Source organism: Thamnophis elegans, chromosome 1 (assembly GCF_009769535.1).
Source record: "Thamnophis elegans isolate rThaEle1 chromosome 1, rThaEle1.pri, whole genome shotgun sequence".
NCBI lineage: Eukaryota > Metazoa > Chordata > Lepidosauria > Squamata > Colubridae > Thamnophis > Thamnophis elegans.
In genome coordinates, this window is record NC_045541.1 from 128,157,785 (window position 1) to 128,172,454 (window position 14,670).

At 36.8% G+C, this 14,670-nt stretch overlaps 1 protein-coding gene across 3 annotated transcripts in view; it reads right to left on the reverse strand.

Annotated features, from left to right (window-relative positions):
• The window catches only part of BAZ1A (bromodomain adjacent to zinc finger domain 1A), a 51,700-nt gene extending 37,316 nt beyond the window's left edge, over window positions 1-14,384 (reverse strand). The window contains exons 1-5 of one of the 3 annotated variants that reach the window (XM_032230757.1): window positions 13,366-14,384; window positions 12,524-12,652; window positions 4,896-5,174; window positions 2,456-2,599; window positions 458-559 (exon numbers count right to left, since the gene is read on the reverse strand). In XM_032230757.1, the coding sequence (XP_032086648.1) occupies window positions 458-559; window positions 2,456-2,599; window positions 4,896-5,174; window positions 12,524-12,636 (638 nt within the window). In that variant the 5' untranslated portion in view covers window positions 12,637-12,652; window positions 13,366-14,384. The other 2 variants (XM_032230748.1, XM_032230738.1) reach the window with 2 other exon arrangements.
• Between the last annotated feature and the right edge of the window lie 286 nt (window positions 14,385-14,670).

The following is a 14,670-nucleotide window of genomic DNA, read 5'->3' on the forward strand; positions in this document are numbered from 1 at the left end:
ATGATCATTCTCTCTTTTTAACTCACTCTCTCTTTCTGTTATACGCAAACATACATAGCTTATTGTCATTTTTTGAACCATACTTTATATTAAAAATAATTGGTGTAGAATCACCATTCATTTTTATTTTTAAGAATATACATGAATTCATTTGGCAGCCAGAAAAAATATTTGGAAATATAAGACATGCTGAAGACTGGAAGTTTGCCTTTCAATAATTTTTAAGAGAATTAATATTTGAAACATTTTGTTACCAATAATTTATGGTCAGATTTTGATTCAGTACAAGAAGAGGGAAGACTAAGCTTGTTCCCTTTTTCTACAAGGTGTCTTTCAAAAAGTTTCTTTAAAAAGAGCTATAATAGAGAAAATGGCATCTTTAAAGAGGATGTGCCTTGTCCTCTTCTCATTTCTGCCAGCTGGATTGCAACCATAGGTAATAACCAGTACAGCTTACCATATCTGTGATGCTTTCACTGTAACAGACTCATATAGTTGTTTCTTTAAAGGCTTCACTTTATACTTGTACAAAAAAGGATCAGTTATGGCTTTTTCATTCCTAAAAATTAAAACCATTACTATTTACATTGTAAATTATTTTAAATTTTTGAGACAAAAAAATCATAAAAGCATATTCTCAGTCATGTGAAATTAACATTTCAGTCAAGAACGAGGTTAAACTGTATGTATTTGCTTGTGTTCTATACAAACATAGCAAAGCAAACCATGTCCATTACATGTTTGTTCCACAAAATACAAACAGAAACATATAACATAAATTGCCCATTAACTTTTGAATATCAACTTTCCCAGGAAAAAACAATAAAGTTTAGAAGTTTGAATTTGATACTGAATTATACACCTACAATTAAATATGCAATGAATAAATTATTAGTTAGATAATTGCACATTTCCATCTGGTACATGGTTGCTCTTTCAGAGAGACATTCACACCCTTTTAATCTCATGATTCAACTACTGCAATGTATCATACATGGGCTGCCCTTGAGTCCAGTCAGAAACTTTAACTTGCCCAGAATGTAATTATATTGCAACTAAGCATGCAGGCAGTGGGAGTAGGCCTCAGTATACCCACATTATACCCACTTCACAAGCTACACTGGTTGCCAATACGCTTCCATGTGCTATCCAAAGTGCTGGTTATCCCCTATAACGATCTATATGGCATAGGGTCAGAACTGCCTCAGGGACTGTCTTTCTCTTCTGGTTTCTGCATGGGCAGTAAAAGCTCAATGAAGTGAGACATCTTGTATTCAATAGTATCATCTATTTGGACCTACGAAGCACAACTACTGTAATTAGATTCTGCCCAATATAGCTCCAACCTTGATGGTGTTCTGGATCACCTTCTCCCAAGCCATGAACTAGGGTAGATGGGCCCCCTTGGATGTGTTTATGTTTTTCTATGTTATTTAGTGACATTCCCTATCTTGTTCATTAGTTACTGTGCATTGGTTTTTAAATCTTGTTTTTGTAATATAGCATCATATATTACAAAGCTGTCCATAGTCAGTCTTCAGTCAGAAAATGCTGACATCAAATACATACATTTCTAATTTATTTTGTATGTGCTTGATACTGTACATTCCGTAAGCTTAGAGTCTAGTTAATTTCAGGTCATAGATAAATTGGACATATAAATAAATAAAATAGTGACAACTTTAAATATATCATCTTAGGAAGTATTTTTGAATTTATCAAGTTGAAGCACAGGCAAAAAATATTTTGTTTTGTTAGAAAGAAGCTACTAACCTAGATTTAAATTCCTGGATTGAAAATATATATTTTCTGTTCTTACACTTTTTTTTAACTGACAAAATGGAAAAAGTGTTCAAGACAATTCCATATGGACAAGATTTGATAGATTTAAAACCACATTGTCTATATATGTGTGCTGCATGTATGTACAAATGTACCCTGTAAGTGTATGTTTGAGTTCTTTCCATTTTTTTCATTTGGAGAGTTCTTTTGGGAATTTTTAATATATGAATTGTGGTGGCACAGTGGTTAGAATACAGTACTTGCAAGCTACTTTTGATGATTGTCGGCTGCAGTACTGAAGACTACTTCTGCAGACTGCTGGCAGTTAGAATCTCACTAGGCTGAAGGTTAACTCAGCCTTCCATCCTTCTGAGGTCAGTAAAATGAGGACCCAGACTGTTGGGGGATAATATGCTGACTCTATAAACTACTCAGAGAGGGCTGTAAAGCACTGTAATGCAGTGTAGAAGTCTAAATGCTTTGCTAAATGCTCTATCTTATTTTGCACTATTTTAAAGCTTTGAAATACTAATTAAAATCACATTTCTTTTGAAACATTGTGATATGTATATAGAGTTATATGATGTTTTCTTTAAAAAAATAGTGGTTAGTGTAGTTTAGTTGTAGCCCTTTTAACTATGTTCGTATCTTCTGAATATAAAACAAGTTTTACCCATTTTGTGCAGAACTGGTATCTAAATCTGAATCATCACTATCGCTAATGATAATGGTGACTCCATCAACACCTTTGGCATGGCCATTGGCCATTCCATTCTGATGTACTGGTGGTTTGATTTCCAAAATTTTACAGTGCAATCTGGAAAATAAAAGAAGAATATTCAATTAGAAGAGATCTATCTTCTTGCAGATCAGAGACAATTAATTGTTATCCTGTATTAACAAAGTACTGCCTGTTTCAATAAAAATGGTGACAGAGAACATTCACAGGAAGAAAAGGAGGTAGGAAGGAAAAGGGAGGGAGGGAAGGAAAGAGAAGGGAGGGTGAGGGGAAGAAGAGAGGAAGAAAGGCAGAAAGGGAGGCAGGAAGGAAAAAGGGAGACAGGGAAGGAAGCAAGAGAGGAAAGAAGGGAGAAAGGGAGGAACAAAGAATTCCAACATTCACTGTCAGTTTTCCACAAGGAAATTCTATGTGTATGCTGACAGGAAATCGGAAATTGCTCCTGGTGAATATTTTGCCCACCTGTGGTAATTTTGTCTCTCTGTTTAAGAAAGGACTTTTGAAACAGTGACCCAACAAGTCATGGCTAATGTCAGTGAATTTCTAAATGGCTTCTCTATCAATAGATTAAATATCCTGATTATGGAGGATCTGTTATGAATAATAGAAAAACTTTGCTGTCATTATTAGATATTGAATGATAAATTTTGATTTGATCAGCAGATTATTATATTGTGTTTATTTCTAATTGCTAAAATATAGACCTTAAGTTCATGATATAAACCATGGGGTATCATAACTGCATCTCCAAATCTGATAACAGGAATAATTTGATTAGCATAATGAGAGATAGAATTAACATAGACAATATCCCATTAAGAAAAAGAGGCATAAATTAGTCCACAGAGTGAACAAGATAGTTAAAATCTATTGCATTCTTTAAATTTTCCAATTGTAATAAGGAGAGTGAAGATAAAAAAGCAACAGACTCCACACAGTTGGGAACAGAACACAAAAACATAAATACCATATTCAAGAGAATGCCACATTAGTCCTTTGGTGTATATGAATTATAACAGAAAATAAACTGGTAGCTGCAAGATAGTGACTAAATTTATATTTAAATTAAACAGAATTGGTATTATTATTTCTAATATATTTATTAAAATTAGTATTTTTTAACTAAATAATTCTAACAATCTATAGAAACTACCACTAAAATATTGATTCAGGTAGTTCTCACTTACTGACAGTAGTTGTGACTGGAAATTCTGGAACTAAGCAATGCAGTTGTAAGGCATAATGTCACATGAAACCAACTTACAATGGCAGTTATGGAAGTCTCAGTTGCCATAATTAGGTCACTGTTACAGTATCCCAAGGTCACACGATCACCATTTGTGACTTTCATCAGCTTCCCCATTGACTTTGCTTGTTAGAAGCATTGCAAATGAGGATTGTGTGACCAAAAGGTGCTACAATGTTGTAACTGACTCACAAGTGCATAAACTATAATCATATGATCATGGGGCATTGCAACAGTCACAACTGCAAGGACCCATTATAAGTTCCCCTTATTAAGTACTCACTGTAACAACAAATAGTTGCTGAATGAGTGGAAGTTCCGCAAGGACTACCTATATAGCCCTGCAACTGCACATAGTGTAACATAGTGTAACCTGGTTTAGATATGTAATTCATTTATTCTATACAAACAGAATGTTTGTATAACTCATACACAAATGATCAAACTCTTTCCAATGAAACCACCATCAAAAATGGTAATACAATCTTTCGTGTTTAAACTCATTCTGTAGCAATTTAAGAAATGAAAAGTACTTAAATCAATAGTCGGCCTCAGCTTTTTTTTTACATATTAAAAACTATACATACATACATACATACCAGTGGTGGGTTTCAAAAAAATTTCGAACCTACTCTGTGGGTGTGGCCTCCTTTGTGGGAGTGGCTTGCTGGCCATGTGACCTGGTGGGAGTGGCTTGCCAGCCATGTGTTTTCTCTCTCTTTCTCTCTCTCTCTCCTTCCTTTTGTCTCTCTGTCCCTTTTTCCTTTTTTCTTTCATCTCTCTCTCACTTTTTCTTTCCTTTTTCCTTTTTTTATTTATTTCTTTCTTCCTTTCTTTCTCTTTCTCTCTCTGTGTGTGTGTGTGTGTGTGTGTGTGTGTCAGTGGTGGGTTTCAAAAAAATTTGGAACCTCTTCTGTAGGTGTGGCCTGCTTTCTGGGTCCACTGGTGGAACCTCTTCTAACCGGTTTGGTAGATTTGACGAACCTGTTCTACCGAATAGGTGCAAACTGGTAGGAACCCACCTCTGATACATACATACATACATACATACATACATACATACATACAGACAGACAGACAGACAGACAGACAGACATATTTTCAGAGGAGCACAAATGACATGCTTACCTTTCACCATTATTCCTAAGTACTTCAACAAGTTCTCCAACAAAATAACGGTTTTTGATATAAGCAAAGATATCATCACAAACTTCATGAAGTCGTGAACGCTGAGTGAGGGTAACTAGGTATAAGACTGGAACAATGAGAGGTTCCGGAAAGTTTTGGATATTTTGTCTGGCTTTCCTTTCCGATTCTAGTGCTTCTTGATAGGTAAGTCCAGATTTGCCTGTGATTGCACAACTCCAGACAAGACTATTACAAAGAATTGTTCTTTCAAAAAATTCACTGCAAAAACAAAACCAGCAAAAATTAAAGATAAAATACAAGTTACTGTTCACCAAGATATAATTAAAACTCTTTTAAAGTCCTGCTATCCCATCACCCAAACATTGCTAAATGGCAAGTAACCCCAAACTATTGATACCCAAAGCGATAACTATAAAAGGCTGTACATGCAATTTCCCTGTGAAATGTTGCACAACTCAACCAAGATAATCTGCCTAATGCTGAATCACTGAAACTCTCAGAACTGAACCACTACTTCTCTAAGACTCCGCCCAAAAAAGAAAAAAAAATCAGTTAACAGTTATAAAGTTCTCATATAGCAAAAGAAATTTTCAAGGCAGTGGGAATAGCTCTCTCTTGTAATTTAAGCATTATTTTCTTTTTGTTTTAGAATAGTTTTTATTAACCATTTTCAAGTTTAAAAAGAACAAGAAAAAAAATACAAAAACAAATACAAAACAAAAACACAAACAACATAGCAATATACTTTTACAGTTGTAAAAGTATAAGCATTATTTTCTAAATGCATTTGATCGATTAATTTTAGAGAGCTAACGGCCTATGATGAATAAAGATCAAATAAGCTAGTAGTTAACTTTGTTTCTCCAAACATTCCTGTAATTGCCTGATCAATTGATTCTACACAATCAGATTAGAACATCATGGTTTTGAAGTAGGTACCTTTGTTTTCAAAATACATGACAAACTTCTCACAGCAGGTCTCTGAAAGTTTCACAATACCTCAATCAGAATCTGATTGCACTTGTACATTTACTATCTAATTAGGTTTTAGTTTTGGATTGTGGCCTCAGCATCCTCAAAAACAGAAGCCCCATCTTAAAGAGCATTGTGCAATAAATCTATAACAACTACATTAATTCTAAAATAGATTTAATCTCAGCCTAAATTCTTAAATCCCCCAAACAACTTTTTTCAATATCATGAAGATGTATCAATGATGGTGAACCTATGACATGTATGTCAAAGGTGATATGCCTTTGGGTGAGATGTCAGTGTTCACCAATGCCTGACAACAACAACAGGTAGTCCTCGACTTACAATAGTTCATTTAGTGACCATTCAAAGTTACTTCACTGAAAAAGTGAATTAAGGCTGGTTTTTAAACTTACAACCATTACAGCATCCCCATGGTCACGTGATCAAAATTCAGATGCTTGGTGATTGACTCATATTTATGACGGTTGCAGTGTCCTGGTGTCATGTAATAACCTTTTGCGACCTTCTGACAAGCAGAGTTAATGGGGAAGCCAGTTTCACTTAACAACCGTGTTACTAATTTACCAACTGTAATGATTCACTTAACAACTGTGGCAAGAAAAGTCATAAAATGGGGCAAAATTCACTTAACAAATATTTCACTTAGCAACTCAAATTTTGGGCTCAATTGTGATTATACAGGTAGACATTGAGAACTACCCATATTCTTCAAAGCACATCTGTTCTTGTGTGTTTTTCATAGGTTGCAGAGGCCATATAAGAATGGGGTATATTCTTTCATGGCCTCCAGTGTCTCAGTAAATCACATGAGAATAAGGAGTGCATTTGCAAAGATTTTGGAGGCTGCAGAAGAACATTCTCTGAAGCCACTTCAACCCAGAGCAATCTTGTGTAGGTTGCAGGGGCCTGCCAACGGAAAGAGAACACTGCCTGAAGATAAGTGGTCTGCAGCAGATCCTGGAGAGCGCTGGGCTGCAGGGGGCAATTACTCCATTCCCCAAAGACTTCTACATATTGGAGAATGGCGCAAGGTGGCAGAAGTATCCATCTTAGAAACTTTTTATCATGACTATGTTATTCACCAATTTGGAGAGTTTTATTATTAAGCCTATGTGTTGTTTAAATGGCAACAACTATGGGAAACTCACAACAATCTAAACAAAGAAATTACAATAAAACTAATTAAAGGTAATTTAACAATACTTTTATTCTAACACTTTTTCTCCCTCCCCTAGAACATTTTTCTTTCTGGCTTGTTCCTTTTATATCTTTACTCTTAAAGCTAAGAGGACACTTCCTCTTCCTGCTTTCTTCTCTGAAAACAAATGAGCAAATGAGAATATTTCACATGGGGTGGGGAGAGGAGAGGCACAGATAGGACTATTATTACAACTTCTAACATTTTTTTATAATGGGATATTGAAATGTTTCAATTTCCCTGATTGGCATAATAGCCCTTAACAATTTTTCAAAAATAAATATTTGATTAGATACTGATGACTAAATATGGAAATTTTAGTGATTTAGTAATCAATAGAAAACTAAAAGATGGAGACCAAATAATACCATGGAATAGTTGGACAGATACGAGCTTATTTTGCCTATAAACAAACAAACAAATACACACACACACACCAATTATCGTCAAATATTTGCATTCAATTGAATAGTTAAGAATGAAAGCACTGTCTGATTTAAAAAATAGTATTTTAGAATCACTGTATTTTATTGATGCGATTGAAATACTTCAACTTGAGCTTTCAACTTTCATAATTTTATATAATATAAATAATTTGAAGCCAATGAATTAATCAAAATTTTATCTGTCTAAACTTCCAACTTTGCCTGAACATGGAATTAGATACTTATCACATTAGGCTTATCTTGACTCAATGAATATCCACATGATATACATATGCTGCCCAGTATTTTCCTAAGATTACCAGTATTATTGTACTTTTCCCATACATATTTCTATTCACTCATTTATCTGTAACCTTTTTTACCAGGAAAAAAAATCAACATAGAAATCACCAATAAGCAATACAGAAAATATGAACAAAATTATATTCAGAAAGACATAAACCAGGATAATTAATGTAATAATTCCACAGCAGGTTAAATGCCTCCCAGGAGTGAAACATTTTCACCTAACATTGGAAAGTTGTCAGCTGGGGGAGGGGGGGAGCCTTCTTAGATTTCCCTTCTAAAGTCTGGCTGTTATAATTATGAAAAAAATCCAAATAAAACTCACATTCAAAGTATGATTGAGTTATACAGTATAGGGAATCATCTTATCCTTTCTTATTAAAAGTAAATCTAAATGATTCAATGGAGAGCAGAATATTAGCATGGTACAGTAATGCAGATTAGGAACCAATTTCTAGGTGGGGAAACTGCTAGGATGAGACACATTTAAGAATAATGATATTATTTGCATAGAGACCATTTTCCTATTAAGTGGCAAATCAAGAGTTATTAAGGAACAATCTGGATTTATTAATTTCTTGGAACAGATTATTCTGACAAGATTCGGCTATAGATATTAAATGACATAACAAAAATAGAAATAATCTATAGAGGAAAGTTAATTTCAAGTTTCCCAACACCATCATCCAATCCAGAATGAAAATATAATTTTATGGATTCCTGATTGAGTAGATGGGTTTGATAATTGTTTTGGAACAGAAGCAAGCTTGTTCTGGAAATTATTATAGATTGTTGTTCTGGAAATTATTATAGATTATAGACAAGTTGCCTCAAACTTGTCATCTCCAATATCTTCCATAGAATCATTCTGGCTTCTTCAGGAAACCACCAAATTCTTGATATAAACCTCTTATCTCAGATACATTCGTTTTAAATTGAAAAGCAATTGAATAGGATGCATTTGTGGAAATAAGTACCATATGCTATTAAATCATTAGTGTACCTAATATTATATGGAAGACCCAAATCTAAAAAACCTTGAGAAACATTTATATTAGCTATTTCATTTAGCCAGATCTTTACAAAATACATGGTGGTATTGCTTACCCATGTTTAAATCCTACAGGTAGCTTTTTCCATTAACTGACCTAGTATGTATCTACAAAAATTACCTGTCCAACAGCATTCATTAAAATAATTATAATTCAATTATAATTTTAATCATTTGATTTGGATTTAAAGTTCATTTTTACAGAGATTTTTAGGTAGATATCTATTCTATACATACCAAGATCAGCTAGGAGATCTCTTTCTTGCAAGAAATCAAGAGAGAGAGAGAGAGCGCCAGAAAAAAGCATTCTCCATGGTAGCCACCATGCTATAGAATCAACTGCCCCATTTATTGAGGTTTTAAAAAGCACTGAAGACTACTGTATTCAATGATTCTTTAGAGCAGAAGTTACTTTTTAGTGGGAGCAGCCAAACTACATTTGGAGTCTTTAAGGCTGGGGTCAATTAATTTTAAAAAAATTATTTTAGGGATGGAGATTTTATCAAATTGTATTATTTTTAGTGTGATGCTTTTTGCTGATTTTGCTATAAGCTATCTACAGACTAGGAATAAGTGTTATATAAATTAAGATAATAAATAAGCAAACTGCATGGATCCTAAGCGATCTGCTTACATGACAAAGAAAACAAGCTTACTACCTCCAATTTTCAATTCAAGATGCTGATTATTATGTTTAGATTCCTTTATGGCTTGGGTCATCTGCCAATCCTTAAGGGTATCTGTTAAGGGTAGGCATGCTCCAGATCCTTATCTTGCTGTCTTTGGGGTTTCAGAAGTTGTTTTCTCCACTGCAACTCCTGCCCTATAGAACAATCTCCCCCATGAGATCCAATAGGCCCCCACTCTTTTAACTTTCAGGAGGCCACTTAAGACTTGAGGTTCTTCCCTCAAGTATTTGGATAGGAGGAGATAAGAAAGTAGTTAGTGACATCAAGAAAATGTGGTTGTGGTGCCAAGTTTGTCTGTTTTGGTTTTACTGGTTCTTGTGTGCTTATTGTTCTATACATTATTTTTTAATTGTAAGCAGCATAGAATTTAGCTTTAAGATGGACAGCTATACAAATGTTTTATACACGTGCGCACATATGCACACATACACAGACATATAGAGAAAGCAAGACAGAGCCAGAAAAAACGTGATTTTTTTCTATATAAAAAGTCTTATACTTCCCTACCATTCAAAGAAACCAAGATAATGCTAGGGCTCAAAGGAGTATCAATGCATCATATGATTTGAGATGGTCATATATCCTATAATTCCTTATTCCTTTATTCAGTTACTGTGATAAGTCAGCAGCAGTTCTCTGGACTCCCTATTCAGAAACAGGCTTAGGTGGCAGAAGACTCAGGCATGACTTGGCTATGTTAAACTCTTTATTGCAGACATGAATGAAGCATACGCACACAGATGATTTGTTTTCAGATGATTTGTTCTCAGTGGTTTAAATAAGTCCAAACTTTGACAAAGGTCCATGCTCCAAGAGTTTCAGCTCTAGCTTTCCTCCCACTAACTTTCAGAGTTAAAGGTTACTTATTCTGTGGCCTTCAGCAGCCTAAACATGGCTACATAACAGAATTCTCTAGCTTAGAAACCACTGGTTACAATCATGGAAGATTCAGCCCTTGTATCAAACATGCAAAAATAGTCTGATTCTACCAAGAAGGTACCAAATGCTATATGGAAGTTCAAAACCTTTTTATAAATAAGAAAAATGAAGCTTTATCTTATGCAGCTACTTCAGCCAAGCTTCATTGCTAATAAAGTTCAGATGGCAAAGTTTATTTATTTATTAAATATGTATGCAGCTGAACTCACTAACACAATTCTGTGTATGGCAAGTTTAAACAAGCAATGTTTACGTAAATAACCACATTCTTCATAACGTATCATATATGTCCTTTTTAATATATATTTATCTAGTTGCCAACAGATTCAGATAAATCCTATAGGAATTTTCCTGATAGCATATCTAAATGGATGAACAACTTTGCCAATTACATACTCTGCTCCAAAAGTCCTATGGGAAATCTATCAATACTTTCCTAATATTGAAGAAAAAGCTCTCTAAACATTACATGCATTTCTTCCTCAAAAAACCATTGCTAATATAAATGTATGAATTAAGTGCAGTTAGATTATTTCACAAGCCTTACATGGGAAAAAATGCTTTAAAAAACAAAGAAATATTTTATCATTCAGAATAGGTTTTTTTTTGAAATTATGTCCACCCAATAATTTTAGATGTCATTTTATGGCAATGCTAGGTTAGTTGTCTTGAGCTGTTACTTAATGGTTATGAATGAAAACTGTGGGTTCTATTGTTACTATTTACATTATCCTTAATAAAAGACATAAAATAATAGCATCTCCCAATTCAAGGAACATGCTCAGTATTTTTCATATTTGTATATTTAGCTTAAAATTAACTTTTCATTCTCAAGATGACATCTCAAAATATTTTAAATGCTGAAATACTAATCTAACAAGTTTGATTTTTAGAAAATGAGAGGCAATAACATTATGCATCAGCCTCCTGAGGTCGATTTAAGATGAAAAGCATTTTTGAATAAACATTTAGAATACTAAAATTACAAATTATACATGCTTTTAACATCTACTACTGAAAAAATAGAATGAAAGTATTTAGGTTTTTCTAAAGTAGTTCACTGAAGTGTGTCAGATATTGCAAATTCTTAAGGGGGAAAAATGGCTTGTCACAAAACTACCTTGTCAAAACACGTGCTGATTCCACTTCCAAAGATCAAATAGTCATGGGACCCTGCCAAAAATTTCTAATGCGACAAAGGGAGGTGATCATTCTTTAAAGATGGGTAGTTGGCATATGAATTGGGGTGCGAGTCTTTCGGGTTTTTAAGTATTTGATTTTTCTTCAGGGGATAAAAACGAGGTCTCTAACGTGCGCCATCAAAGACCATTGGGGAAAGGGAAAGCACTTGTTAGTGGGGTTTGGAGCTAAAACCTCAAAGACTTTCATTTACGGGCCGGAGACAGCGGCATGTTTGTTTTTCGGACGCCCAGCTGCTAGGAAAACAATGCTCAATGAGGCGGTTACGAGCAGCGCCTGACGACCCAAATCCGGCCTTACATCGCCGGCTGCTGGCCGTTGCTTCTCTCTCTCTCTCTCTCTCTCTCTCTCCCCGCGCCCAAGTTCAGTCAAGTTTGCCGCGTTACTTCCACAAACAGAAGCAAAAGCACAAATACGCGCGCGCGCGCCCAAAGCTACTCCAAGGCCTAGTGCAAGTCGCGCCAACACACAACGAGGGTTCGGGATACCCAGAAAAGCCAGGGTCGGGCCGGCGGAATAACAAACTTCCCGTAGTCCCGCTCGTCCTGAGGAGGAAGGGTACCCGGGGGGTGGGGGGAGCTTAAGGACGGGTCAGTTGGAGGCCGGAGGTCCTCCTGCCCAAACAGCCCTCCCTTTCCCACTGCCGCTCGGGGAAGACCGGAGCTCAAGGGGTTTCCCCGTTTCTTCACAGGGGATTCCCTTCTCCGGCCGGGTGTCAGCCATTTGCAGCCGCGCGTCCCGTTCAAACCAGCCCGCCAGAGCCCATGGGGAGGGGAGGGGAAGGGGGGGTGGCCGTCTCTTACTCGTAGTCCCTGAAGATCTCGTTGGTGACCCTGCAGTGGAAGACGTGTTCATCGGGCCGGAGGTCAGCCGGAGGTTTCTCCCTCACGAAGGGCTTTCGGTGTAGAAGCGGCATCCCCCGGCTCCCGTTTCTAAAAGGAGGCGAGAGGCAGGCGGTAAAGAAAGGCGAGGAGCCCGAGGCGGAGTGGTGGGGATCGCCGGGGCGGCCTCTTTTGTGAGCGTTTTGACACGCTGCTTTCTCGATGTGTCCGGAGCGAGTTCTGTTGTGCGTGCGCGCGTGTGGGAGAGCGAGAGCGGATCCTTCCTTTCCTCCCCCGCTTCCCCTCCCCTGCGCCGCCTCACAATGGGGCCATGACGCCGAACAGGCGGCGGCTCTACCGGCGGCGGCGGCTCCGGCTCCCTCCTCCTCCTCCTCGCTTTCCACAACGTGCTCTCTCGACCCGGGAATTCCCCCCACCCCAAAGCAACGCCGGCGATCTTGGGGGGGGGTGTCCTCCTCCTGACCTGCGCAGACTGGGCCAAGTCCCTCTTTTCCTTCCCACCCCCGCGAAAACGACCGCGAAGTGGTCTTTGGTCGTTTATCGCCTTTCCAGCCCGGCTCATTTGGGAACTCGCCCCCCTCCTCCTCCTTCTCTTCCCTTTGGTTGTTGAAAGAGGGATCCCCCTCCAGGTGAGAGAGGTGGTTTGGCGAGCTTCCTCCTGTCAGGACAAGAGCCCTTGGCAGACTCCCCCGGCCGGTCTGTTTGAGCAGATTGACCCTCCGGGGACAGATGTACCACCTTCTCCTACCTGATTTAGTAATACGATTGCCCCTCCGGCATGATTGATAATTAATGAGGCTCACCCCTTTTTTTCTCTCTCCCTCTTTTTCGATCCTTTTACTGTTTCTTTTCCGGCTCCACGGAAGTTTTTGATCTACTTCAGCTCTCTCAACGAGGAAGGCAGCAGGGAGGAGCTTTCGACTTCTTTCTCCTATATTATTATTGGCCGATCACCGCCTTTCCAGCCTGTGACACACAGGAAGACAGAGAGCTACATTATTAATTAATAGATGAAGTGCTCATCCTCCATTTTTAAATTAACAGCCCAAAAGATCCGGGCCATGCGTGGAGGCTTTTAGAGGCCTAACTTATGCACGGTTCATTAACCTTAATACCCAAGAAAATGGTTGGCTTGTTAGTTTCTTGGTAAATATATTTAGATGCTTAAAATGTTCTTTTTTTGAAAAAAAATATGTTTTTGTTTTTAAAAAGTAACAATAGGACTAAGTCCTTAATCTGCTGAATCACTATCCTAATGTGTAGGACTTTCTCCCCAATTTTATACTTACTGGGTAACACATTGCACTAACCTTGATGTGGGTTGTTAGTCTTGGTTTAACATCTTATGTAAATACATCCAAGTGGTCTGTTTACTAAACCTGTTAAGCAAACCATGTCTCAGTGCAAAGTTACATCAGGCTAATTATGACTACATTCACACTCATTATTTCATAGCAATATTTTAATACATCAATTAAAACATAGCCACAGAGTCCAAAGTCACTCTCCCCCATTTCAGATTGTCTATTAACTTTTTAACATCTTGGTATTTATTTCTAAAACTTGTGTGGAAGGAGCTAACAGTTGAAGAAATAACAAAGATACCTTTGATATGTTTAACCAAAATTCTATCAAAAATTAAAATTCAGTCACTTCTAATAAGAATATTTATTATACAAAGGACAGCTATTTTAAAATCATAGATATTTTTATATTTTTTTCTGCAAGATATGTACTATAATTATATATAACCTGTAAAGAAGGGGATGAAAGAAAATGAAGTGTCTAGATGGAATCACTGAAGCAGTAGGCGTGAGTTTAAACGGACTCCAGAGTATGGTAGAGGACAGGAAGGCCTGGAAGAACGTCCGTGTGGTCGTGATGGGTTGGACATGACTTCTCAACTAACAACAACATATTCTAAATAATACTTAATACTAACATGTGTACCTTAAACTATTTTATCTTATGTGATTGTAACCTACGTCTTTTAATTTATTACATTTTGACTACTATTCTAAGCATTTTTACTAGCTACTAAATCCTATAATATTGTTGAATTTGAGATTAAGATCTGATCTAATAAATCAGAAAGTTTATTTAAAATT